This window comes from Carettochelys insculpta, chromosome 1 (genome assembly GCF_033958435.1).
Source record: "Carettochelys insculpta isolate YL-2023 chromosome 1, ASM3395843v1, whole genome shotgun sequence".
Classification (NCBI taxonomy): domain Eukaryota; kingdom Metazoa; phylum Chordata; order Testudines; family Carettochelyidae; genus Carettochelys; species Carettochelys insculpta.
The window spans coordinates 260,674,872-260,702,167 of record NC_134137.1 but is presented as its reverse complement, the minus strand read 5'-3'; the positions used below and the strand labels follow the sequence as shown (position 1 = coordinate 260,702,167).

The following is a 27,296-nucleotide window of genomic DNA, read 5'->3' as shown; positions in this document are numbered from 1 at the left end:
CTGTTGTGAGTCAGCGTTATTTAGGAACTATTGGGATTTCCCAGCCACAAGAGGCTGAAGATGCAGGGTTTGCATGTAGGAGGTAGTCATGAACCACCCTTCGGAGGCTCTTGTTGCATATAAGGCTGAGTGCTGACTGGAATGATTCTCTGGATCAGTTGAATAGCCCCTTGAATATGGATTCCAGGTCAAGTTTCTATAATATTGTGGTTACAAGAAAACTACCTGTGGGTGGGAGAGACCTAAATCTACAAGCATTTAAAGAGTGTGTCCAGGGCTGAAAGAATTGGTTCTGTGGAGCAACAGGAAATATCTAGGAGTGATCATAGGACACAGTTAAGAAAGAAAAGGTGGAGGCTGAGTTCAGGAAATGCTTCCTGGTGGCAAGAGCTATTAGCCTGTGAAACGCTCTCCAATGGGAATTGGGAGAAGCCCCACAGTTGATTACATTGAGAACTAGACCACTGAAAGCTCCAGAGATGGAGCTTTAGAAATCAGGTATGGGGACTGACAGGTCCAGCAGGTCTGTGGTTCTGAATGATTACAGCCTGCCAGCTGAAGGGAAGGCAGGGCTCAGCAAGGAGGGAAGAAAGGAAATCCAGCCTATGATCGCCCCCAAACACATTTTAACTTTAGGTTAAAAACTGAACAGGCATTTTTTCTGTCAGATGTACCCCTCCTCTACTTATCTGGTCCCTCCCAGAGAAAAAGCTGTGGGAAAAAGGGACAGTGAACGACTTCTTTCCCAGGCTTATGGGGGAAACGTGATTCAAACAGGAAAAGGATTTTTACACTATTTAAAAACAACAGGAATTTGTGAACTGTCCCTTATGCCAGGGTCAGCATTTGCTTGCTGGTGGAATCCAGCTGTGAGTTAGATACTTGGGTTTGGAAGAAGCACAAGGAGAAGGAAAGAAACTGATGGCTCAGAAATAGAGGTAAGTCTCTCCACTTTCTCGTCTGACCCTATAGCTGCTCCATCTGTGCATAACACATTTACATTTGCCTCTGACTGCTCTGAAATACAATTTTTCCCAATACGTCACCAGCTGGGAGTATTGAGAAGATTGGCCTGATTGGCAACTCTGTGCAGTTCTAACCCAGCCTTGGGTGTCCTTAAATTTCTGGTGCCCTTCAGAAATGTTTGATGAGGCTGGAACCTGGATGTTGGGTTTCCTCTTAGAGGTGAGCTTAAACTGCAAAGTTCAGACCTGAATCTGAATTTTCCCAGGTATCAGAGGCATCCATTCAGGCCTGCCTCTGATTTCTTTAGAAATATATGGAGAGTCTACGTGCTTCGCTGAAGGAGGCTAGTGCATCCTACACTGTGCTCTTTCATTGGTTCTTTTGCTGCCTGTCTGAATCAGCTGCCCCAAAGAAAGCAGGGTTCAGTCCAGAAAATTACCTATCAAAGTGTTCCTCACAGCAGGGGCTGTTTCCCCTTCTGGGAGGAGGGTGATATGAGAGTTAGAGGACTAGGAACTGGGCAGTGTAGCCACACTCACAACGTCTATCCTGGATCTTGTGATGCTTGGTGTATTTTGTTGTGCACTGGCTCCTGGAGTCAGGTTATGGCCTGACAATCTGTCAGTTTTCATTTTAAAAATCAGGGAAGTGTCTAACCCTCAGGGTTGTGAAGAAAAACTGGGAAAAGCTAAACACTCCCCCATCCAAAGGCAACTGAAAAGCACCTCAAACTTTTTTATTTGTTTTCCAATCTCATGATTTTTAAGTAATTCTTGATTTATTGTTGGAACGCTTGGGGGCAGAGGGCAGTTTTGGGTGTGGGTGTCAGCAGACACTGTCTGCAGCCAGTCTCAACATCTCCTCACCGACAGTATCATCTCCCATGCTAGGCAACCTGCTTTGGGGGCAATGAAAAATGCACAGTGGCCACAGGCTCTAGTTTTCCATTAGGAGGCTCTTCTGGGCCATGTCCACTGGCCAGATAAAATGACATTTGAATTCCCTCACTGCCAAAACATCAGACTTTGTCCCCACCCAATCAATACACAGTGTTTGCGTGTATAATGCCATTCCAGTGAGTCACAGCTCCCTGGTACTGTCCTGCCCCTGCGCTCTCCCTTTCCTTCAGGTCATTGCATAATGTGACAGGGGGCAGGGGAGGAGAATGGGGGAGAGGGGCTGTAGGGGAAATGTTGGACCTAGAGTACACCTCTTCCCTGGGCCCTGTGTTGGTAGCAATTGGCTGTGTGCCCCATTGCCTGCTGTTCACCTATTCCCTGTTAATGTAGGGCCCCAGCGATGGGCAGCACCCACTGTCCAAAGGAGCCTCCCTCTCCAGTCCCCTCCCTTGTATTCCCCTCCTCCCAACCTCCTCCCTCAAAATCCCAGCACCATAGTGACCAGCTCTCAAGCTGGCAGTGGTTGGTGTCTGCTTCCCCTAGAGCATGCCAGTGAGGCTCTATCGTGGATCAGAATAAAGCCTTTGGAGAAGAGCTCTGCGTTTAGAACTGCACTCACTCGAATTCCTGCCTCCCTCCCCAGCCAGGTCAGGAGTATGCATTGGGAGAGCTGTGCCTGGAGAGTGCCAGCAGAGGGTGCTGCAAGGCAGGGCAGAGGCGCATTAGGGGAGTTTGGAGGGAGCTGGGAGAGGGCCAGCCTACCTCCAACAACTGCCTTTTTTAAACAAGTACAAAAACTGCCCGTGTGGGCATACAACTAGAAATGGCTGTGGTGTCAGCCCTGGATTCAAGCCATCTTCTCCATCTGCTCGCATGTCTGGGCCATCCCCCGGGCCCCCATCACCTTGTGCTCTGAGGGCAGATGTGCAAAGAATGGCCAGGTGCTGGTGTCCCTAGAGATCAGGCTACAGAGAGCTACAGTTCTGCTCACTTCATCTCCTCTTCTAACCCTACTCAGAATTCTGCCCTGCTTCCTAAGGTGGTTTCCTTGCTGTACCTGCTGCCTGTGTTTGCTTTCCACCCTCTTGCCTCTTCCATAGCACTCTGCAGACAATGCCACACTTGTCCGAGAGGGAGTCATCCTTTACTGTAAATCTTGGAGCCAGCTGAGGCTGGGGGATGAGGCAGGGGTAGTATACCTCTCGGTCTTTCAGATGTGACTTTGTACCTCAGGGATTCTTTTGTTCCTTGCTTCCTACAAAAGACAGAAGGCCTACAGTGAGGGATGTTGTGTACCATCTGTTCAGTGGTTCCTCAACAATCCTGTTGCTAGGATGAGGCCAGGTTAAAGAGCTGCTGCAAGCGATCCTGTCAACTAGAGATGCTCTCAGCCCCCACAGAGAGAGTTGTCAGAACAACTGGACCAATAAGGCTAGTGGTTCTGTGTGGCTCATCCATCGTGGGATGATTGTATGTGATTCTTCAGCCCATTGGCACCAAGCATGAGATTAGATCTTGCATGTGTCTCAGGTGCAGAGCTAAATCTCATCCATTCAGGGAGTAGGGTGGGTGTAAGTGGACATCAGAGGGGGTGGTGAGTTCCACAACTGGAGAAAAGACGGGAACTTGTCTAGGGTGAATTGATTTAGAAAAGAAAGTGGTAGCTCTTGGAAGCTGCCCAGCATTGTAGGGTGTTAAGCATAGGCAGAGATTCTCAAATAGATTTAGGCCCCCAAATCCCAGTGAAATCAATCAGTGTTAGGTGCCTAAATCACACTGAGGATCTTGGCCTCAGCCTAAGGGGAGGTGGCTTAATGGCTTCATGGGTGTGGGTGAGGCAACGATGTGGTGTGTGATAACTTGGGACCCCTCCCACCCAATGTATTCCATGGTTTTGTAATAGACCACGGGTGGTAAATACCAGAGTAAAAAATGCATGCATGCATTAGAGCACATGACAGTTGGTACTCTAATACCTGATGCTCTGTGTCCCAGTTGAACAAGGCAGCCTCAAGTGACTCTGAGGTGAAAGAGTCACCTGCTTGTGGCAGTCAGGAGGAAAGGCCCTCAAGGAACAATGGGGAGTAAGAAGAAGATCAGGTAAGTGCCATTTCCACAGTTTCTTACCCCTGAGGGCATAGTTCTGGCCTTTGGCTAAACAGCTAGCTCCTTGTTTGGGGGGAACCTGCTCTTCAGGCCCTTATTTATTTTGCATTTACACAGAGTGTAGTTTTAATTCACCTGCAAAGGCCTATGAGTAGTCAGCAGATACCTTATTTTTATGGGAAGTTAACAATGCAGTTAGATGATACAGGGGATGGGTTTATCAGTTAGTCTGATGAGAAGATAATAACATTCTTGTCCCAGAATCAGGCTACACAGGGGCCCTTGGGATGCATGACAAGAAAATGCGCACTGAGATCAAATGGCAGTTTTAAGCCTTTTATTGAGATCAAAGGAACAGTCCTGGAATAGTAATCAGTCAAAGCAGTTATACAGGCAATAATATTCTTGCCGTACACGTGGTATTATATACTATAAAAATTTCTTAATTAATATACTTGCACCCTTCCTTGATAGGCTGGTGATCAGAGACAAAGGACTAGCCTTACCTGAGGCATGCCAAGAAAGTTCAGTTGTCCAGGTTACCCAAGTCTTGAGTGGGATGTGAAGAACTTAGAAGCTAGAGCTAAATGCTATAGACTATAAGAACTATAGAAGCTAACTTGGAGTTTACTTAAAACAAATGAGAATTAATGATAAACTAACAATAAAACATGCTGAATCTGTCCCATGAAGTGTGTAGCCCCATTACTGTGCTTGATCCCCAAGTACCTGCCTTCCATGCCCCAACTTGAGTTCCCTACCCACAAAAATGTTAGGGTGCATTTACTGTATAGGCTGGCATAATTGTGTACATTAATGACCTATGTGTACTAATTAGACACCATTAGTTCATCCTCACCTCTGTTATTTCTGTTCTCATCAGTTAGTTTCATGTTCTTTGTGGTGTACCTGTTAAGCCTGAAAAAGGCCATGTACAGTAGTGGCCTTACCTACCAAGTATCAGAGAGGTAGCTGTGTTAGTCTGTATCTTTGAGAACAACGAGAAGTCCTGTGGCACCTTATAGTCTAACAGATATTTTGGAGCATAAGCTTTTGTGGGCGAAGACCCGCTTCATCAGATGCACAGGGGTGTGGTTTCATAGGGGTATTTAAAGAGTGGGGTCTCAGTAAAAGGGAGGGCCAGAGCTGACCAGGTCTATTCAGTCTGGGTGGAAAAGGCCCATTATTAGTAGTATGTATGAAGGGAAGAAAAATCACAGAAGGACATCATACAGCAAACAGGAAAACATCGAAAGAGAGCTCTCAAATCTGGAGACCCTCATAAATCAACAATCTTCCACACAAACCTCCACATGGCTGGACTTTACTAAAACAAGAAAGGAGATTTACAATACACACTTCTCTTCTCTACAGAAGAAAAAGGACTGTAAACTATCTAAACTCCTACTTTCCACATGGGGCTACAGTAGTGGTACCCTTAACTCACCCAGCAATATTGTCAACCTATCTAACTACACACTCAGCCTGGCAGAAGAATCTGCCTTTTCTTGAGGACTCTTTTTCTGCCCCACCACCCCCACAAACTTAATACAGTTCTGTGGTGATCTTGAAGCCTTCTTTCGCCGTCTACCACTCAAGGAATACTTCCAACATGACACGGAACAGCACACTGACTCAGTTACCCTCCCACCTACAGTACAAGAAAAAGAATTCCTCATGGACTACCCCAATGGTTGAAATGACAAACTGGACCTATACAGAGAATGCGTCCGCCGGCGTGCACAGGCAGAAATTGTGGAAAAGTGGCATCGCTTACCCCATAACCTCAGCTGCGCAGAACGCAACGCCATCAACAGCCTCAGAAACAACTCTGACATTGTCTTCCAACAGGCTGACAAGGGAGGCGCTGTTGTCATCATGAACAGAACAGACTACCAAAAGGAGGCTGGCAGGCAACTCTCCAATACCACATTCTACAGGCCTCTGTCAGCGGATCCCACTGAGGAATACAGAAAGAAACTACAGCTTCTGCTCAAGACCCTCCCTATAAAAACACAGGTACAAATTTACACAGACACACTCCTTGAACACAAACCAGGTTTATTCTACCTGCTACCCAAGATCCATAAACCTGGGAATCCCAGATGCCCCATCATCTCAGGCGTTGGCACCCTCACCACAGGATTGTCTGGATATGTGGACTCTCTACTTAGACCCTATGCTACCAGCATCCCCAGCTTTCTTCAAGATACCACCGACTTCCTCAGGCAACTACAATCCATTGGTGACCTTCCTGAAAACACCATCTTGGCCACCATGGATGTAGAGGCCCTTTACACCAATATCCCACATGAAGATGGACTCCAAGCTGTTAGGAACATTATTCCTGATGAGACCAAGGCATAAATGGTGGCAGAGCCTTGTGACTTTGTCCTCACCCACAACTATTTCAGATTTGAGGACAAATTATACCTTCAAATCAGTGGCACTGATATGGGCACCCGCATGGCCCCACAGCATGCCAACATTTTTATGGCTGACTTGGAACAACGCTTTCTCAGTTCTCATCCCTTAGCGCCCCTCCTCTACCTGCGCTACACTGCTGATGACTTCATCATCTGGACCCAGGGGAAGGAGGCTCTTGAAGAGTTCTACCATGACTTCAACAGTTTCCACCCCACCATCAACCTTAGCCTGGACCAGTCCACACAAGAAATTTACTTCCTGGACACTACTGTGCAAATAAGTGATGGTCACATAAATACCACCATATACTGAAAACCCACGGACCGCTATGCTTATCTACACGCCTCCAGCTTCCATCCAGGGCATACCACACGATCCATTGTACACAGCCAGGCACTAAGGTACAACCGTATTTGCTCTGATCCATCAGACAGAGACAAACATCAACAAGACCTTTACCAAGCTTTCCTCAAACTACAATACCCACCTAAGGAAGTGAGGAAACAGATTGACAGAGCTGGACAGGTACCCCTACAAAACAGGCCTCACAAGGAAAATAAGAGAACACCACTGACCATCACATGCAGCACCCACCTAAGGCCTCTCCAACACATCATCAGCGATCTGCAGCCCATCCAGAACAATGATCAGTCACTCTCACAGACCTTGGGAGGCAGGCCTGTCCTCGCCTACAGACAGCCTGCCAACTTTAAACAAATCCTCACCAGCCACTATAGATCACAAAACAGTAACTCTGAGCCTGGAACCAATCCCTGCAACAAACCCCGCTGCCAACTCTGCTCACATATCTACACTAGTGATATCATCACAGGACCTAACATCAACCATACCATCACGGGCTCCTTTACCTGGACATCTACTAATATAATATATGCCATCATGTGCCAGCAATGCCCCACTGCAATTTCCATTGGCCAAACTGGACAGTCTCTACGTAAAAGAATAAATGGACATAAATCAGACATCAGGAACGGTAATGTACAGAAGCCTGTGGGGGAACACTTCAATCTCCCTGGACACTCAGTAACAGATTTAAGGGTGGCAGCCCTGAAACAAAGAAATTTCAGAAATCAAATGGCGAGAGAAATCTCTGAGAAATTTGACTCCATTAACCAAGGATTAAACAGAGACTGGGAGTGGTTCGCACCTCACAAAAGGAGCTTCTCTACCCTAGGTGTTAACATCGCCACACGAGACTGACAATGGGCATATCCCTCCCCCTCAACCCCACCCCCGTTCTTATCTGACCTGTTTTTGTCTCTCTTCATACATACTACTACTAATGGGCCTTTTCCACCCTGACTGAATAGACCTTGTCAGCTCTGGCCCTCCCTTTTACTGGGACCTCACTCTTTAAATACCCCTCTGAAACCCTCACCCCCCCACTCATGCATCTCATGAAGCAGGTCTTTGCCCATGAAAGCTTATGCTCCAAAATATCTGTTAGTCTGTAAGGTGCCACAGGACTTCTTGTTCTTACGTACCAACTTGCTTTAACTCACCCTCTCATCTATGTGAAAGGTCACAAACGAATTTGTCTTTAGCCTGCAAATTGATAAACCTGTTATACAAATAGCAAATCTGCAGCATAACAAATGGTCACACTCATAAAAAAATATATGCAAGCAAACAGGCTGGCTCTATAACAGGGGTCTCAAACTCTCATCTCGGGCTTGAAGAGTTCCACAGTCTGGCTCGCATGTGAATCCCTGTGACCCTATAAGGTGGAGGGCCATAACCCTTGCTCCAAACCCAGCCCGTGCTGTACCTCCACCCCACCTCTTCTCACCTCTGCTCTGCCCATCTCACCCCATTTCATCCTTTTCCTCAAGCCCCCTCCCCCAAGGGACGTGTCTCTGAAATTACTGGGTGCCCTGATGCGGGATGGCAGCAGAGGTCTGACCTTCCCCACTCATCATGGCAGCAGGAGCCGCGGGGAAGCCGAGCGGTGCAGGAGCCTTTGCATCACTCCGTCACCATCTCCCAGGCCTGCCCCGTTGCTCTGCTTCACTGGGGTGGCAGGAAGTAGAACATCCTAGTAAAGCAATGGGGCTGGCCCTGGCAACGGCAGCAGAGTGGAGCAGGCTCCTGTGTGGTCCCTTTTCCCCTCGGCTTTCGCTGCCTCGGTTGAGTGTGGAGGTCTGGCCTCAGCCTGCTCATGGTTCCATGGGCTAAGCTGAGTATGAAGGACTGTCTCATCCGTAAGACACTTGGGGTAGCCACTGCAGGGCCCCTCAAAGCACAGGACCTGGGCTGGCCACCCTGAACTGTCTTATGCCCAGGACAGCTCTGCACACACCTCCCCAGGGCCACAGGGACATGCTGGCAGTCATGTAGAACAAGCAGCTGGTAGCTTCTCTAGTGCTGCTGCACTGCTGCTGGAAGCAGCAGGGGTCCCCAGGGAGGTTTTAAATTGCCTGGGGTGGCACACAGGGCCAGAGAATGCTCAGAGGGGAGAGGGAGAGCATGCAGGCTAGTAGGGTGGCTGGCAGATGTGCAGGGGAAACGTGCAGGTTATTGTTCCAGCATCTCCACCACTTCTGGGACTTCATAAGCAGCCCAGTTCTCTTTCGTGGCCATACTTGGGCCATTGTATGAGCTTGCCAGGCCACGTTATTTCAGAGAGTATGTTACAAGGAGGTAGGATGACGAAACCTTGGGTAATCCAAGGCCCCTTGGTGCTCAGTGAGCTCTTCAGTCTGCACTGAAGTGGTTGGCTGAGCACCATCACCTTTGTGCCTGGAAGGGAGATGTTAGCCAATCAAACTGCAGAATAAGTCCACTCACTAACAACCTTTCTCAGTGCATCCAGGGAGCTCCAGGTTAGACTGAGAGAATGTCCTGGCCTAAGCTTTGGTGGATGCCTGTGGGAAATCAGTTGAACAGGAGCTCAGCTGGCTCCTACTGCCTGGCCTGTGCACATGCAAGGGGTGGGGTAGCTGGGTGGAGGCATGCTTGTCACAAAAAGTGTGAGGGTAGTGGGAAGTTACAGCTGTGGGGTTTAATTGTGCAAATTACCTGGGAAATGAAGCAGCTGTCACGCTCTTGTTCCCATGCTCTGCCTGGCAGGGATGGGATCTGGAAGAGTAACTGTCTCTAAATGGGACAGGACCTTGTGGGAAGTCTCTGTTGGACCTTGTGCAGAGCTGGCCTTCAGGCAGAAGTCATTCTTTCTGTCTGAGAGTTGCAAAGCTGCCAGTTAGAGACCTGGAAAAACACCTGGGGCAGCTGCCAGTATATCCTTTTTACTCTCCACTGTATCTCTCTAAGTACTTACATGGGTCTGTTACCATCACAGTCTTTAATGCATTTTCCTTCCCAACACCCAGGTAAGATAGGGAAATGGTGTTGGTCCTGTTTTACAGGTGGGGAACTGAGGCATAAAGCGACAAAAGCCAAGATTTTTAAAGGCATTTAGGTGTTGCTATGCTCAGCGGCCCAGCATCTAACTGATTCAGGAGCCTAAATCTCCTTTTCAAGAGGGATTTAGACCCTTAGGAGGGGATCAAGGAGGGATCGGGGGCAGGGCAAGCAGCTGTCATTCCATTGCTCAGGGTTGCGGGTGCGTTGTTGACCTCTCTTCCTTTCTGATTTCAGTCTTCCAGCGAAGTTAATCAATGGAGGTGTGGCCGGGCTAGTGGGAGTCAGCTGCGTCTTTCCAATTGATCTGGCGAAAACACGTCTTCAGAATCAGCAGGGGCAAGGAGTCTATACTGGAATGTATGTGTTGTTAGAACCCCAGGTGGGGGTGCTAGTAAGTGAATATAAAACTGCCCCAATTACCCAGGTGTCTCAGGGCTTGTCTATACTTACCCGGAGATTGACCCATTCAGGGTTGATCTTCCTGAGTTTGATTTTGCACATCTGGCGGAGGTGTGCAAAATCGATCTGTTTGGGGTTGACAGTCAACCTTTGTACTCCTCACAATAGCAAGGAGGGAGGGAGGTCGATGGGGGAAACTCCCCCATCGACCTCCCTCAGTGAGGACAGATCTTGAAGTTGACTACAGATACAACGATTCTAGCTATGCAGTTGCTGTAGTTAGAACTGCCTATCTGCATTTGACTTTAAGATCTAGTGTAGACCAATCTTCAGGTTTTCATTCCTCCTCTACTGAGCACAAGAGGTTTCTGCTGCAAGGTGACTCCCCATTGTTTTCTTGTCATAGGATCCACCAAATAGCTCGATCTTAGAACATTACCCATGGCAAAAAATACTTCTTTGATAAGAATTCCTGTGCCCCAAAGTGGGTTCTTAATGGCATTTGGCAGGAGGCACAAGGACAAGGCAGCTCTAGGACTCAGAGTGGTGAGATAAGAAAACCTGTAACCAAAATCTCTCCCCAAAATAAAATAAACCCATATTCATAGATAAAGGGCAGAGAGGAACGTGGTGGCGGGTTGCAGGACAGAGGCAGGCATTTATGCCTAAGTGTACATGGCTGTCCTGTGTGTGTCTGCCAGTATCCTGAAAATGTTTGCCTCACCCCATCTCATCCTGTCTCAGATATGATGCATCATCATCAACTATTGGCTCAGCGCCCATTGGTGCCTCCCTCACTATTTCCTTCCATCTTTCGCTGTCCAATGCAGAGTGGTTTAGTTTTTGTAGACTAGCTCTGCACCAATTTACTATATCCTCTACCCATTCTCTGTGAGGTCTGCCTCTTCTATTCGAACTGTCCATTATGCCGAATACCAGGGTTTTCACTTTTCATTCGTTTTTCATTCTGCAAATATGCCTAAATGGCTATAGCTTCCATCGTATAAACTGCAGTAGGTTCTCTTTCGGCTGTATCTTCCTATGTAAATCCTCATTGGCAACCTTCTGCATTCATCCTATTCATCTATAACAACTTCTCTCGAATCCTTCACTTCAAATCTTTCGTTATAACCCATGTCTCACATCTGTACTGCATACTGATGAATACACAAGTTTTCAAGTTACTCAGCTTCATTCCTGAGCTAATTGCTTTGCTTTTTCAGATCTTATCCATAGTTTTCAAGCTTGCTCTTGCTTTTGCTATTCTAATTGTTATTTCCTTCTTACAGTCTAGATCATATGTCATGTTGCTCCCCAGATATGTGAACTTCTCTATGTTCTCTAGTTCGATCCCATCTCTGCTGAGCTTCCTTCCTATTTCCTTATCTCCAGATACCATTGCCTTCATTTTATTGTTGTTCATAATCAGTCCATACCACTTCCCTTCCTCGTTTAACACCTGCACCGCTCTCACTAGCTTTTCTTCATCTTCCTCAATGATAACTATATCATCCGCAAACCTCAAGTTGTTGATTCTCATCCCATGCACAGATATCCCTTCTACCTCTTCCTTGATCTTGTCCATTGCTCTCTCTAGGTGCATGATGAAGATACCTAGAGATATCAGATCTCCTTGTCTCATACCTCTACTCATTCTAAACCAACTTCCCAACTCTTCACTTTCTCACTGCTGCCTTTGCATTGTTGTTCGCATTCGTCAACAACTGTATCAGTCTGCTACCCACTCTGTATGACTCCAACACCACCCAATTAACTTGCTAATCTATACTGTCAGATGCCTTCTGAAAATCAACAAATCAATTGTAGATGTTCTTGTTCTTTGATCGAGTTTTCTCTGCTATCCATCTTAGTGCCAATATCTGCGGTATGGGGTTTCTGTCTTCCCTGCATCCCACTTGCTCATCCTCTACATGTTCTTCTATCTGTGCTCTTAGTCTTGCCAGCAGTATCATCATCAGCACCTTGCCTAGATTACTCATTAGGGTGATTGTTCTGTAGTTCTTGCTTTCCAACCACACAGCTTGCCCGATGCTGTCCAATGCATCTCCGCCAGTTCAAGTATATCTCATCAGTATCTCTCCATCTCCTTCTGAAGCAGCTTTAACTTCCTAGTCACCCACAGTGTTCGGACATTCCATGTTCCAATTGATAGCATATGTGGTACTTATAATTTTCTTTTGGTAGCCAACTTATTGACCCAACCCCAGTCGCTTGATTGGTGTCACAGACCTTGTTTATTCGGGCGATGTCCGAGCCAGCATCTTTTATCAGTTAGTTGTACTGGCATCAGACTTCATTCATATTGTTGTTTTATGACCAGCACATCGTCACTCACCTGATCAACCTTCTTATTTCATCCAGGCTTGGGACTGGCATGGAACCCCTAAAGGCTTCATGGTGGAGTTATGTGATGCATGCTGGGAAGTATTTCTCTTGAGTTTGTTCACTCATGTTCTGGGAACCTCATCCTGATGAAATGGGCAGGATGTCTGTATTGCTCCATACAAACAGTGCCAGCTCTCTGCCTCTAGCAGCCCTGAGGGCCAGTTTGTTCTTCCTTGGAAAATACTACTTTCCTTCTCCTGTTGATAAAGGCCCAGCTGAGATGTCTTAAGAGCTACGAGTTCTCCTGGGACTACAAACAAAGGAAGAGAGGCCTAGAAACAAGCAGGGTCCTTACAGTATTTGAACACTAGAGGGTGCTGGAAGGCAACTATATTGAGTATTTAGTCAATGCTTGTAAAGCACTCTGAAGCCATGAAGGGCTATGCAAGTTATTACCACCCTTCCCTGGAGATTTTAAGTCCCTGCCCACACTGCAGAGCCAGGTGAATGCCATTAATTAGCATAGCCTCCCTACTTAAAAATCCCAAACTCCACACTCCCAAAAGCAAAAACCTTTTCTTTCCCTGCTGGGCAAGAGAAATTCTAAAAGGTCAGTGCTGTAGCTATAACTGCCTTGCTCGTAGAGGTTCAAACACAGTTTCTCCGACCAATGGTCAGAAGGAACGTTTTGTTGTTGAGAGCCCTGCTAGCCACACTGTGTTCTAGAGCAGTGTCGCTGTCCCAGAGGGAGGAGTCATGAAAGACAATCAAGGGGTCACAAGGCTGAAAATTGTATTATGATCCAAAGAAAAGAAGGTCTTGTCCCCACATTCCCTGCATGCTCTAACCCTTCAAGGCCGGATATTCTCCGTCAATATCTTGTAACACACAGAGAAATGAGTTAGCTTAGCTTAGTTTTACTTTTTCTCCTTTACGGGAGATGTCAGTGCGGTAAGCTATGACTTCATGTAAGGGATCGGCAACATGAAAGATTGAGGAATGTTGCTCTAGAATAGCCTCCAGCAAACAGCCTCTATAACACGATTTTATTACAACACATTACCGTTGGTCCAGGTATCCCTGTTTTGTTAGCTGTTTGCTAGCTATTGCTGTGTGAAATAGGGTAATAGGTAGGCTAGCTTTTTTCCCAAAATAAGCTTTCTGTCTCAATTCCATCTATTCCTTCTGCAGAGGGACAATGGTCCCTCTTATCTTCTCCATCCATGTCTGGAATATTTTTATGTGTGCTGAGGCACGTGTGAACGTGCACCACCAACAGAAACAAAAGCCTACCCGTGGGCTCTCTGCTAATCAGCTGAGCCGTATTTGACTCTCTCCCGAGTCGTTGCACATCTGCTCATCTTACCAAGAACGCTGCAGAAGGTGTTGTCTCACTGTAAGGGTGATGGACACGTGTGTATGGGTACAAGTACTACTGCCCTGCATGGGCAGACGATTCATGCATTTGGAATGGGTTGATCCCATTGTCCCCTTATGGCCTCTACCTACAAGAAGCTGTGATCTCTAGCTCTAGTGCAGCTAAAAGCTTTGATTGTCCTTAGCAAATAAATGGCGCAACCCTGGAGCAGCAGTGGCTCACTCCATTTCTCCTTCAAGTGCTTGCTCAGATCTATTCAAGTGTGCATGACTGTTGGAAAGTTTTCCTCTGCTACTCCTTAGGTCAACTGTGGAAACTCCTGGAGTAGCTCAGCACCTGTGCCACTCCAGGGGGCTCCACAGCAGACCCAACCGGTAGCAGCTGGGGTAAAACTTTCTGACAGTCGTGCACACGAGGTGCGCACATCTAACTCGGACAGATATGAGCATCACGTCACGCAGAACAGTGGTTACGAAGGCGAGTAACCCTTTTTTCTCCCTCTCTGGTTCCAGGCGGGATTGCTTGGTGAAGACTCTGCGTTCAGAGGGATTCTTCGGCATGTACCGAGGTAGTCTACCTGGGCCCCTTTGCAGTGGATGGGCCCACCATGTCAGTTACACCCACTCAGCAGAAGTGCATACTGCCACCTGTAACTCTCCTCAGGGCCATCCCAAGGCAGGGCTGAGACCTGGGGCATCCCCCTACCACTGCCTAATGTGCAGGGACTGGGACATCCCCCCCTTGGCATCCCAGGTCCTGTCCCTTCCCTACCCCACACTGCCCTGCACGCCCCCAACCTCCTCTCCCAGCAATGGGCGGGGGCGGGGAGTGATTACCTGGGCTAGGGGTGGTGCATGACAGAGGCTGCAGCAGTAGGGGGTTGCCTCCCCCGCCATACTCATCACACAGGTTTTGGTAGCAGCCGCTTACTCCATCCTGCTGCCCTCCCAGCCTGCTGTGGAGAGGCGAGCCCAGCAGGTCAGGAGGTCTGGGGAGTGGAGCAGGCTGCAGCCTTTGTGGTGGTGACTATGGAGGGAGGAAGGCAACCCTCTGCCCCAGATAATCCCCCACCCTGATCCCAGGCAATTCTTCCGCCTTCTACCCTTAGGATGTCTGGGACAGTCTCCACAGGGCCCCCAAAACTGGGCTCTGCAGCTACCACCTGACCTTGTCCTGTCCAGTGAATGGGACAGCTCTGATGCTGCTTCTTAGCAATACAGGCATCTCTTATTTCAGACCCCGCTGGCCTCAAGACCCACATACAGTCACTGCTGTCACTGAGCACAGCTGACAATTACAGACAAGAGAGATTCTGGATGGAAAAAGGACTCTGTCAGAGAAGAGCAGTAGAAATGATCAGAGCAGGGAGATGTGAAAGATGGGAATCTAAATTATGACCAGAGAAGGCCTGTTGAAAAGCTCCAATTTATTTTATTAATAGGCTTGACAGAATTTGATTTTTATTTTTTTGTCATTTGACAATTAATATTTATTTTTAAGTATTTATTAGACTTTCATTCATTTTATTTTTTATTTAAATATATTCAATTGTGAAAAATTATGAAGGAGGTCAGGCAATAATTATGGCTATAGCTGATGAGATTGAAACTATTAGGATTATAATAATTACAATGCAAATTGTCAATGTCACTTGTCAAAATATACAGGTAAAGATCCTTTGATCCAAATGCTGACTTTTCAAGCAGCATTTTTCTTTCTTTGCCAGTTGTGCATTTTGATTGTCATTGGGGGAAATATTTTTTGTCTGCGTTTGTGTACAGTAAAATAGGTATTTACTGACATTTACCAAACAAACAGAGTCCTTCTGAGCCTACTTAAGAGGGTGCTCGCTGGAACTCAAAAGATTAAGCTATTTAAAATGGATGAAAGCCAATACCCAATACCTTTCTAACTTCCTATTTGGTTTTAGGAAGAAGGGCCTTTAGAAGCCTGGGGGGTCTTTCCGAAAGGCCCTGTATACACAGGCCGCGCACGATTCAAAAGCGGCACTTTTGAATCACATGTGGCTGCCATTATGCTAATGAGGTGCTGCATATTCATGGCAGAGCCTACTTAACATCTTCCCAACTCGCTCATTACCATGCCCTTTCCGAAAGGAGGGGGCTAGTGTAGACGTGGCCTTAGTGTTTCTCCATCTTGTGCCTCATATGGACTATTTTGTAAGATAGAGAGTCTCTTCTGCCCCAGCAGGCCCCAAGGTCCCTGTGCACCTGTTGTGGGAACCACCAAGGGCTGAGTACACTTGTCTTAGGAGCACCCTCCCCGCAATGCTATGCATCTCATTCTGAGGACTACCAGATACGGCTGAATGGAGCTGCTGCTGCTCTGCAGGCCAGAGTTTGAGTACACTGCTGTCCATCAAAGCACTGGTTCTCATATACCACTTTCAGTCCCTCCACCACTTGGCCATCCTGCTCCCATTCCTACTTCTGTCTCCATCGTTGTGTCTTTGAAAGGCCTTTCTTCCCTAGCCCTTGAAGCTGAGACCTCACACACTTGCCTCATGGAATTATTTGCACCTGAGATGTCTCTCTTCCCCATTCTTACTTTGGGTAATCAGTGTGGGAGGGATTTTTAATATGCCACAGAAGGTGATTGGATTAACCCTTTATCTTCCCTTCGCTCCTTGACCAGGTGCTGCAGTGAACCTCACACTGGTCACGCCAGAGAAAGCAATTAAGTTGGCAGCCAATGACCTTTTCCGACAGCTGCTTTCCCAGGATGGGTATGAAGGAAATGTCGTTGTCTAGTTTTGATCTTTCACAAAACTCTCTCTGTACGTGTGGCTGGGGGGAGGGAACTATTTGTCTGAGAACAATACACGGGTGACTAACGTGTGCACATCCAAGACCATGATGGGTATTTTTTGCCTTGCACGGGAATATCTAATACACAGATATCAGTGACTAGATGGACCATTGAGCAGTTGCTATGTATGTACGTGTGCTGTACGTGGGAGTGTATATCAGGCATGGCTGGATGGGTCTTCGTATGTCTGTACCGAGGAGAGGATCAGAGAAATTAATGATGGAAAAAAACTGTTCAATGATAAAAGTCCAGACTCCTGTCAAGGAAGGATACGATACCTGTATTTATAAGAGAGAAAAGCAAACAGCCACCACCATCTTATTTTCCATAAAATGAACTTGTGTCACAGCTGATGGATGTAGTTGGGGGAGTTATCTTAGGCTTTGTCTTCACTGGCACTTTGCTGGCAAAACTTGCGTCTTTCAGAGGTTTTTTTTAAAAAAACGCTCCCCTGAATGGCAAAAGTTCCACTGATGGAAGAACACAGGTGTGAACAGTGCTCTGTTGGCAGGCGTATGGCACAGCCATGTCACTAACAGTTGTGTAATGTAGCCATAGCCCACATCATTTTTTTTTGTAAGGATGAGATGTTTTTGAATAAGAAAAGGACGTAAGAATGTGTTAGGATGAAAAACTATAAAATTGTGCTTTAAAGACATGAGCCAGTCATCATCTGGGGTCAAGAAAGAATTTCCTCCCTGGGCATAAGAGAGCAAAACCAGAGGTGCTTTAGCAGGTTCGTGCCTTCATACAGCAAAGGCCAATAGAGCAGGCAGGCTGTTTGGAATAAAGACAGTATTTATGGATGGGACCCTATGCAAGGAGCCTGTGGATAATCAGGGACCTGTGTAGCCTTGTGGACTTGTTTTTATGTGGCACAGCACGTCTAGTCTGTTTCTGTATAGTTCAGGATACACGTCTAAGGTCTCAGCGTGGACTTGATAGCTGGCACGCTGCGGTGGTCTGGCAGCATTGCACTGCAGCATGATGAGGCTGTGTATGCCCCTCTCCACAGTAGTTGTATAAATCTGCATGTCTGCCTGTCTCTGTCTCTCACTCTGCTGTGGTTTCCCTTCACATTTGTGCTGTTCCCGGCAGGAAGGAGTTGACGCTGGTGCGGGAGATGCTGGCTGGCTGTGGTGCTGGGGCCTGCCAAGTGGTGGTCACCTCCCCAATGGAGATGCTAAAAATTCAGCTTCAGGATGCTGGACGCCTGGGTAACACCCTATTTTGCATGGAAGTGGTTAGCCAAATTGTTACTTCATGTTCTGCAGTGAATTCCTTTGTCACATGTTTCCTGAGAGCCTGTGGGTGTCAGAAGCTCTTTAGAGGGCAGTTCTCAGGGAGCTCTTGATGCTCAGGAACAGGCTTGTGCGTTTCCTGCCACCTAGATACTTGCTGAAGGGGAGCGTGTAGGTGGGTCCTGGCCCAGCATCTCTCAGCAGACAATACCACCTGGCATGACATGGGGATGCTGGCTGTGAGGAGAGCTCACAGGTCCTGCAGTGCCAGACTCAGCAAGCAGTGATTAGGGTGCAAGTGTAAAGTATCATTGTAATTTAAGAACAGAAGCAGCTCCGGGGGAGAAATGTAGCAATGCAATACTCTTTTACCTGTTCAGCTCTGTGAGTAAATGTTCACCAGCTAATTTTTGGACTGGTACAAGAGACAAGTAATTGAGCTGAGAACCCAATATGGGAGCATGAGGCAAAATCAATTCCCAGCATTTTACTTCTGAGGCTGGTTGTTGGTGACTACACAGAGAGATTGTACAGGTTGTACCTCCTTGGTTCAGTACCCTCAGACCTGAGTAGGGATTTTGCCTGACCAGGGGAGGTCAATTTCCTCTGTACTCCCTCCTGGCCGCCAGTCCCAAGCGCTTTCCCGACACTGCCTGTGGCTCGCTAGCTGCAGGGCTGGCAGTTTCCTGGCCTGGCCATGGCAGCAAGCTTCCTGTTCCCAGCCCTCGCTCTTCAGCCTCAGGCGCTGGCTTCCCAGCCACGGCTGCAGTTTCCTGGCCCTGGAGCCGTGGCCCCGTCACTCTCCAGCGGCTCCCAGGCCACCATGACCCTGCTGCTCCTGGGCTGCCACTTCCTGGCTCCATCACTCCCCAGCTGCCTGCCCAACAGCTCCTCACCTGCTGTGGCCCGACAGCTCCTTGCCAGCTTTCAGCCTGGCCACCACAGACCTGCTGGCTTCCTGACCCCTGCTCCAGGTCAATGGGCCATGTACTTCACAACCGTCACTCCACCCCTCCCCCAGGCTCTTGGCCCTGGCTTTCATCCCACGGTCCCGGCCACTGCCAGTCTCCCTGTTGCCAGCTCTGGCTGCCCTGCCCAGCTCCCAGCCACCAGACTCTGAGCTGGCCCCTAGTCCCAGCTGCTGGTGCTTCTGGTGCAGCAACATCCATGGTCCTTCAAGACCACAGATGTTGTGGATTAGAGAGTCCCAGATTTCAGAGTTTCAGCCTGTACTCTCCATTCCCCAGATGGGTCTGGGGAGGGAGAAGTGCTTGGTCCTGATGCTGTCAGAACTGCTAGACTGGTATGAACTGGGAAGAGCTAGAGGGTGAGACAGAGAGTAACAAGGTTGTTGTTAAAGCTGGGTGACATGTTCTCAGACATTGAAACTATTCCAATTGGGCTCAAATTAGGCTCATTGTTTTGGATGGGGAATTTTTTTTTTTTAGATAGAAATGGTGGAAAATGTTGTTTTTGACATTTTTGAAACAAGCCATTTCCACGTTTCATTGTAAGACGGTGTTTCTTAAATAAAACATTGTTTTGAAGTGACCTGACTTTTTTTTTTTTATTTTGATCAGAACAGAACTCCACAGTTACTCTCTCAGCATTGGCTGTTCGCCCCGTCTGGGCAGGAGAGACCTTTTGTTGGGGAAAGGGTCTGGGGACAAGGCTCTGGGACACCGGGCAGTGACTATGGGGGAGCTATTTAGCAAAAATGAGGGGATCCCTTCTCCTTCCACATACACAGTTCCTCTTTCTTGTTTCTTAGCTATTCATCAGCAAAAGGCTTTGGGACCAGCTGGGCCAACAGCTCCCTTCTCACAGACCCCTCAGGACAGACCTTATACAACTGGCCCAGCCTCAGCGTTCAAACGCCCCTCGGCCACTCTGATCGCCAGAGAGCTTCTGAGAACCCACGGGCTAGTGGGCCTGTACAAGGGACTGGGCGTCACACTGCTCAGGTGAGAGGGCAGGAGAAACAGGAAGTGATGGGTCAGTATGGAAACGAGTCCCGCCTAATCCCAGGAAGAAGGGTGGGGAACCTCCTGCAAATCAGGTGCTTCTAATTTGTCCGTCCCTCCCCACTGCATGGTTTTTGGTATCTGTTTCTGAAGTACTTGTAGCAGTTATCAGGCAAAAAGTTATACCAGTAGTGTGAGATATTGGATAAAACGTAGCACCAGGACTCAGAAAGCCTGTTTCTGTTCCTGGCTTTGCTACTGGCCTGCTGGGGCTACTGGACAAGTCACATCAACCCACTTTTCCTATGTGTTAAAATAAAGGTGTTTTTAAAAAGAAAAGTAAGTGCGTTAAGAGCCACTGAGGAAACTGCAGCATACGAGCTGGGTGGTATTAATTACGCAGGAAAACTCTTCTCTGTCAGATTAATCACTGTATCTGGTTGCCGGTTGTTTTCCCCTTTCCTCCTTCTATGCCTGTGAATTAGGGGTTGACAGTCTTCACAGAATCAGTCCATTTTACTCATCTAGCTGCCAGCAGAGCAGTGACCCCAGCTGTGCTAATCAGTACTGGAATGACTGGGGTCACATGCAGCTCTAGAGGCAGTGGAAGCAACTCCTATTGGTTTCAGTAGCACCTCAGAGGGTCCTAACATAAAACTAGGGGTGGCTGGAAAATGGAACTTCCCACCTGCAAGAAACTGGGTCGTCAAACACTTTTCCTCCTGAGTTGAGACCAAAAAGTCAGAACCTTGACATTTTTTTGTGGGAAGAAAATCCAAAATAATTTGTTTTGGAACCATCAAAACATTCCTGCAGCCGGATAGTTTCTGTGTTCCCAAAACACAAATTGCTCCTGGGAAAAAATCCCCTTTTTTCCTGGCTGTCTGCTGGGCTTGCCAGGGGGCTGGGCAGACCGCCCACCTGCCAGCTGTGGTCAGACCAGCGATACAGCCACCAGGAGAGACGCCCGAGGCGAAGACTGCCTGCAGGACTTGTGAACTGGGCAGCCCACGTGCCTGCCAGCTGGGCTGCCAGCTGAATGAACCGGAGAGCTCTGTGAGGCAAGCAGACAGGCACCCAAGAACCCCAGCATCTCACCAGGCTCTGGGAGCACTGACTCCTTGGTCAATGCACTAGGTTGGTGCAGAAGAGCTGAGAGAAAACCAGACTGACCTGGGGCTGACCATCCTGCCTGGCTGGTTTGCACTGAATATTTGACAGAATCGCCACTTCACTGAATATTTAGCTTTTATGGAACCAGCGTTTGCTAATGTAAGGTTGGACTGTAGGAAAACTGTTAACCCACTGTATGAGTGAGACAGCCCGTATGTCCAGGCCTTGCAGTTCCTTAGCATTTAGTCTGTTGTCTAGGTGATATAATGGCCAGTGGAATCTCTTTTTTTTTTGTGGACCTGATCTAACCCACATGCACCCAGATAAGATGGTGACTGGGCCTTCAGAAATGACTGGAGCAAGATTTGCTTAGCGTTCTTACTGTACAAACTGCATGACATGCACCACATGAGCAGGCCTCAAGTCTCATAGAAGAGTGAATGTCATTCCTGTTTACACTGTGAGGTGATGTTTGTAACAACAGCTGGGAAATGGGGTTTGGGTGCCGGGGGGGGGTGGGGGGGGCATTGAATATGACTTTTTTGGATTAAAATGTCCCTTTGGCCGAAGCCCTTATGTTTTGCATAAATCATAACCAACCTAAAGAGACTCCTGGGCTGTTGGGGATGTGTGCCTGCAAGGGTGGCTTTGGTTTTTCCCAAGTTGCTCTTTTGGCTGAGATTGGCAGTGGCTGTAGTGGTAATTTTTCTACCTGTGGAAAGGACCTTGGGATTCCTGTTGCTGCTCTCCTTCCCTGCAACATTGTTGAGAAGTATGCCTGACCCCCAGGTAGGAACCTACCTCAGTGTCTTCTGTGCTTTTCTGAACTATCTCAAATGCTAACGCTGAGGACAGCACATGTTGCTTGCTCATTTCAAGCTGTAGCTTAGGGCTAAACTCCTTTGCCAAAATGCATTCATGGCATTGTCACACCTCTGCTCACCAGTTTTCCGCAAACTAATGGAAAACAACTCATGCTTGTCACTTACTTAACTGAGTCAAAATCCTTAAGTTCAAACCATTCTCAAGGGAGATCTCCGTTTATTTCAACACTTCAATTCTAACAGAGCACAACTCATTTCCTTTTATAACTTTTCAGACCAGTCTTCCATTTCCTCTCCCTCAGTAGCAGACATTGAAGCTTTATCTCCAAACTCGTCTCCTTTCCATGCCCAACGGAAGGGTCACCCCCCCCAATGCAGTCTGTGGTATTGGCTTATGTTGGCATTTGTCTAACGCTTTCTCTTCCTAACAGGGATGTGCCTTTTTCCATTATCTATTTCCCACTCTTTGCCAACATTAACAAACTGGGACAGAAGCACGCTGAGGAGAAGGCACCCTTCTTCCATTCATTCGTGTCAGGCTGCATGGCAGGATCCGTGGCTGCAGTAGCAGTGACCCCTCTGGATGGTGAGTATCAAAGGACAGTACAGCCAGTCCTGAGTAGAGGAACTTCTTTAAACTCAAGCTGTTCTTTCATGTCACTAACACACATTTGGCCAATCTCCCCTGGTGATCCTTAGATGCAGCCCTTTGTGCAAGTCCTAGTAGTGGTGAAACAAGAATTGGCAGTGTTGCTGGTAGAACAAAATAATGACAGCACCTGACTGAAGATAAGTCAGGTTCCAAATCCCCTGCTTCCTCTAAACCCTCACCTCTTTGCTGAGGACTCCCTGAACAACACGACTTACAAGCACTGCTGTTGGGGAATTCTGAGGACACAGCCCTTGCTCTTCAAGTAACTTCAAGTAACTGCTGTCGCACTCCCTGAAGACCTGTGATTTCCCACATATGCAAATACTGGCAACTTCCATAGGTTAGGGACCCCCTAAGAAGAATGGCCTGGGTTGCCCTTGAGGGTCTTTAAACAAAACCTTGTCAATGTTATCTGATTGTTGTGCATGTGGTTGCATTTTCCCCAAGGCTCCGGTAAGAAGGCTAAGGCCCTGAATCAAAGCCAGGCTGTTGCTGCTTCATTTTTTTGATAAATAACATTCACTTTCTACCTGCAAAGAGAGCCAGTTCAGAGTCCCCTGGAAAAGGTTACGTATCCAAACACAACTATCCTCATTGAGCACTGTGAGACCTCTTGTCTTTAAATCACTTGCTGGTTGTTTCCTCTTGCAGTTCTCCCAGCTTCACACCCACCTGCACTCCCAGAGATCATTTGTGTCCCATGTGGCTGTGATTAACATCAGCATCTCTCCAGCATGAAAAACCAAGATCTAACAAGAGGGGTGATGACTCAGATGTCTGCTGATATTTTCCAGTTCTGTACTGACTGGATGGCATTCTAATGATGGTTGTGAACATTGCGTGGAGGGGATTTTTTTTTGAAAAACTGTTTCTTTTCCATTCTATTTGATTTAGTGTTAAAAACCCGAATTCAAACTCTCAAGAAAGGCCTAGGAGAGGACACCTACAATGGAATCATTGACTGTGCTAGGTAAGCCAGAATGTCTACTGTATTACTGTTCTGTGGCACCCAGTCCAATTGCATTCCATTTGTCTGCCTGCATGTAGTGACAGTGGATTACTTAGGACACCCCCTCAGACAGACAACACTCTGCCATAAATCCCTAGAGAGGCTCCTGGTGGAGTCAAGGGCATGTCTAGATTATGCAGATCATCAGCCTGGTCAGGGTTGATCTTCCAGAGTTCAATTTTGTGTGCCTGGTCGAGACACGAGAAATGAACTATCTGGGGTCAGTAGTCGACCCTTATACTCCTCAACATCATGAGGAGTAAGGGAGGTCGATGGGAGAGTTTCTCCCATTGACATCCCTCTCTGAAGACAGCCAGGTAAGTTGATTGCAGCGAAGTCAGTTCTAGCTATGCAAGTGCCATAGTTAGAATTGTATATTTGCAATCGACTTACCAGCCTAGTGTAGGTCAAGCCTAGAATTAGATTGGATTAGAACTTTCCCATAGATTGTGGTCCTGCTTCATTCTTTGCAGTAGCTCCTGCAGAGAATGGCTGGTTCAAGAGTGAGTTCCCACAACATACCTGGCAGTGCCTCCTACTAAAACAGCCTGCAGAAGGACTAAGAAAACATGGTGCATAAGCCAAGTCCTTTACATAGTTCATCTGCTGGGAGATAATCAACTGATTTAAAACTTTAGATGAAATATATAAAGAAAATACTTAGACCATTTCCTCTGTGCCCAAGGAGATTCCCTTTTGAAAGACTGTCAGGTAATCAGTAAAAAACTGCTTTGAGTGCATCTGGTTTTTAAAGTCAGAGGATTGCAAAATCTTGGTTTGTAAATAGCAACTATCCAAATGCTGCTTGCATGGCCATCTAATTTGTTTTTTCTTTCTTTCTTAATGTACAGGAAAATCTGGACGCATGAGGGCCCTGCTGCCTTCATGAAGGGAGCAGGTTGTCGAGCCCTGGTGATAGCTCCCCTGTTTGGCATAGCCCAGGGTGTCTATTTTATTGGCATTGGGGAATATATCTTAGGATACATCCACTAAAACTTGGTCTGACCAAATCAGGCCTGGCTGAAGATGACAATTTTACCCCCCACTTTTGCAGAATTGGATTTGCCAGAAATGGGAAGGACCATGGTGTAGTAATTTCACTTATGTACTGTGCCTCTACCTTCAGCTTTCTCTGCACAATGAGCAGTGGCAAGACTGGCTGTCAGATATATTATGGTGGCATTTTTCTATTACTTTCATACATCCACTTGATGTTCTGCATGCCACAAGTAGCTCCTGCACATTTAAAAACAAAGAATGATTTTTCTACCCTTGTTTTTTCCCCCAAGACAGAAGAACATAATAGTTTGTCCTTTGAAGGTCTGGGTGGAAGTAGAGAGATTCCTTCAGTGGTTTTGGAGAGTTGATACCAAAGATTGATTGAGGTCAGAGGGTGCCATATGACCGAAGGGTCCTAGATGGGCCTCATCTCTGTAATGAATAGTTTACCTATATATGATCTGTGGTCTCTTGTCTACTGTCCCTCTCACTGCAGTTATAAATACTTCAGGAACACTGAAGGAGTCCAAATTCTCCAGGCAAAGCAAACAGAAATATTTATGAATAGTAACAGAGAGAAAGCCGTGCTAGTCTATATACTATCAAAACAAAAAAAGCAGTCAAGTAGCACTTAAGACTAACAAAATAATTTATTAGGTGAGCTTTCATGGGACAGCATGGCTATCGTCTGGAGAAGTGGGTCTGTCCCATGAAAGCTTACCTAATAAATTATTTTGTTAGTCTTTAAAGTGCTATTTGACTGTTTTTTTTGTTTTGAAACATTTATAACTGCAGTGAGATAGAGGTAAAAAAAAAAAAAAAAATCTGGACTTAGACTGCAGTGACTGTTCCATCAAATAGCCAGAGAGGGTTCAAACTCACTCCTTCCAGCAAGCAGTGCCTGAATGTGAACAGATGAGTTACAGAAGTTCAAACACAAACATGTAAGTGTGAGACAAGTTTTGCTCCTTCTGTGCAAGGCCAGGATGCATTTGGGTTGCTGGTAGTGAAGAGGCAGTAAAACTACAAAGTAAGTAGTTACAGTTATGTTAGAATAAAGACATAAACCAAATGTGAATTTTATAGCAAAGCATTAAGGGTGAAAACATTGTCAGCTGAAGGAAGCCCTGGCCCCATTCTCCTTCCAAGTCTCAAAGCTTGCAGGCTAGTGTTTTCTTTCAGGGCCTGTATGGGAGGAACACAGATTTCCTTTGGAAATAGAAATAGACACTAATGCCGAGTTAAGTATTTTTCAGCATTCAGCACTGCAGGATTTTCAGCATTTGATCTTCAATCTATGTAGGGAAGTGAAGCTCAAGTCTTTTTTGTACAGGCTTAGTAAAGCAAGAGAATAACCTGTAGTTCTGCCTCTGTCTGGGAGATGAAGGATACACATTATTTTATAACCATATCTCTGCAGTGTCATAAGCAGCATATTTGTGATGGCACAATGTGAGAGCCTTACAGCTACTTTAAGTATAGATGGTTGGCTGATTTTCATTTACAGGACTAAACACAGGTGTTGTGTAGTAACTTACTGTGGATATGAGCTTGTCATATAGTCAAAAACAATATGAAGCCCTGTTCTTCAAAAACAACAATCATCCTGCAATCTGTGCCTTAGGTATTCTACTTAACATTTCAGTGCCATTAACAGTATTTTATAAAGCAGTCACTGCCAAGTAGTTGATGAAGGGATGATGAAAGTATTATTATAAATACAAGATGCACACCGCCAGCAGCAAGGAAGACTCAGGGTAATAGCAGCTACTGTTGTACCTCAGCTGAGACCAGAACATGCAAGTGCTGAAGTACAGCTGCTAAAACAATAAAGCTTTTTGAAACTTTATCAGTGGAGGGAGGCAGAAATAATTTGGGCAGAAGAGGCAGATGCTTTTTCAGCTAGTAAGTCATCCTCCGTCCAGTGCCAGAAGGGGAACTACTGCCTCACTTTTAGGAATGATGCTACTCTTGACTTCCCTCATTTGGAATATTAGCTTAAATGTTAACAGTCAATGTGCTGACAGAACTTTTCCATTGGTTCAACTTGCAGTCATGACCATGATCTGAGACTGAGATTTTTTTTATTTCAAGAGCCAATCAAAACCAGTTGCTAGTGAATAGCAATATATGTATCACCTCCTCTGCCTGGATAGAGCAGTTATTCTGTGCATGTTTTCTCTCTGCTTCTCTTAGCAAAACAATTCACTGAGCTCTGGTCTGATGAATTCAGTTGTTTACTCTGTTCAAATTACTTGGGGAAGGTGGAGGCCTCAGCATACCAGAGAATCCAGATGATAGAGAGGAGACTGTCCCTAATGCAATTCCAATTAGCATTTAATATTTTAGCTTACTCACAGAATGGTGTATTATTCGTCCAATATTATGTTCATATGCATTTTAATTTTTCAACTATGTATTAAACTACTACTAAAAGCTAATTCTGCAGGACTGTTTACAAGAAGTATTTGCTTCTTAATTCTAATTTGTGATAACTAGACTGATCACAGTAGTATTGTATTATAGGAACTTTTAATATTTTTCTCCTTTAAGGCTCACTACACAGGAAGCAAATCATGCAGGAAAACAGACCAACTCAAGTCTGCTACAGAGAGAGTTAGCAAGTAGCTGTTGGCTGGAGATACTGTTAAAGCTAGTGATGTACTTCACTGCTGACCTTGACATCTCTATCCAACTTCCTCTAGTTACTACAGTCACGGCACACCAGACAGAGACTGCCAAGAACTCCCTGTACACGCA

The 27,296-nt window shown here is 46.6% G+C and overlaps 1 protein-coding gene across 1 annotated transcript; it reads left to right on the top strand.

The window, feature by feature from the left end:
• The first annotated feature begins 848 nt into the window (after positions 1-848).
• Positions 849-27,163, top strand: SLC25A18 (solute carrier family 25 member 18). The gene is made up of 10 exons (XM_075005698.1): positions 849-938; positions 3,861-3,965; positions 10,017-10,139; positions 14,418-14,473; positions 16,561-16,651; positions 17,833-17,951; positions 19,747-19,939; positions 22,308-22,462; positions 23,423-23,498; positions 24,389-27,163. Exons 2-10 carry the CDS (start codon positions 3,943-3,945, stop codon positions 24,528-24,530), a joined length of 978 nt encoding a protein of 325 aa, XP_074861799.1. The 5' UTR covers positions 849-938; positions 3,861-3,942; the 3' UTR covers positions 24,531-27,163.
• The last annotated feature ends 133 nt before the right edge of the window (positions 27,164-27,296 follow it).

Bases quoted from the DNA above. Each gene is read 5' to 3' on its own strand.
- SLC25A18 (XM_075005698.1), top strand. From the start codon at position 3,943: ATGGGGAGTAAGAAGAAGATCAG. The intron at 10,140-14,417 runs GTATGTGTTGTT...CTCTGGTTCCAG, and splicing joins CAAGGAGTCTATACTGGAAT to GCGGGATTGCTTGGTGAAGA. The intron at 22,463-23,422 runs GTGAGTATCAAA...TATTTGATTTAG, and splicing joins AGCAGTGACCCCTCTGGATG to TGTTAAAAACCCGAATTCAA.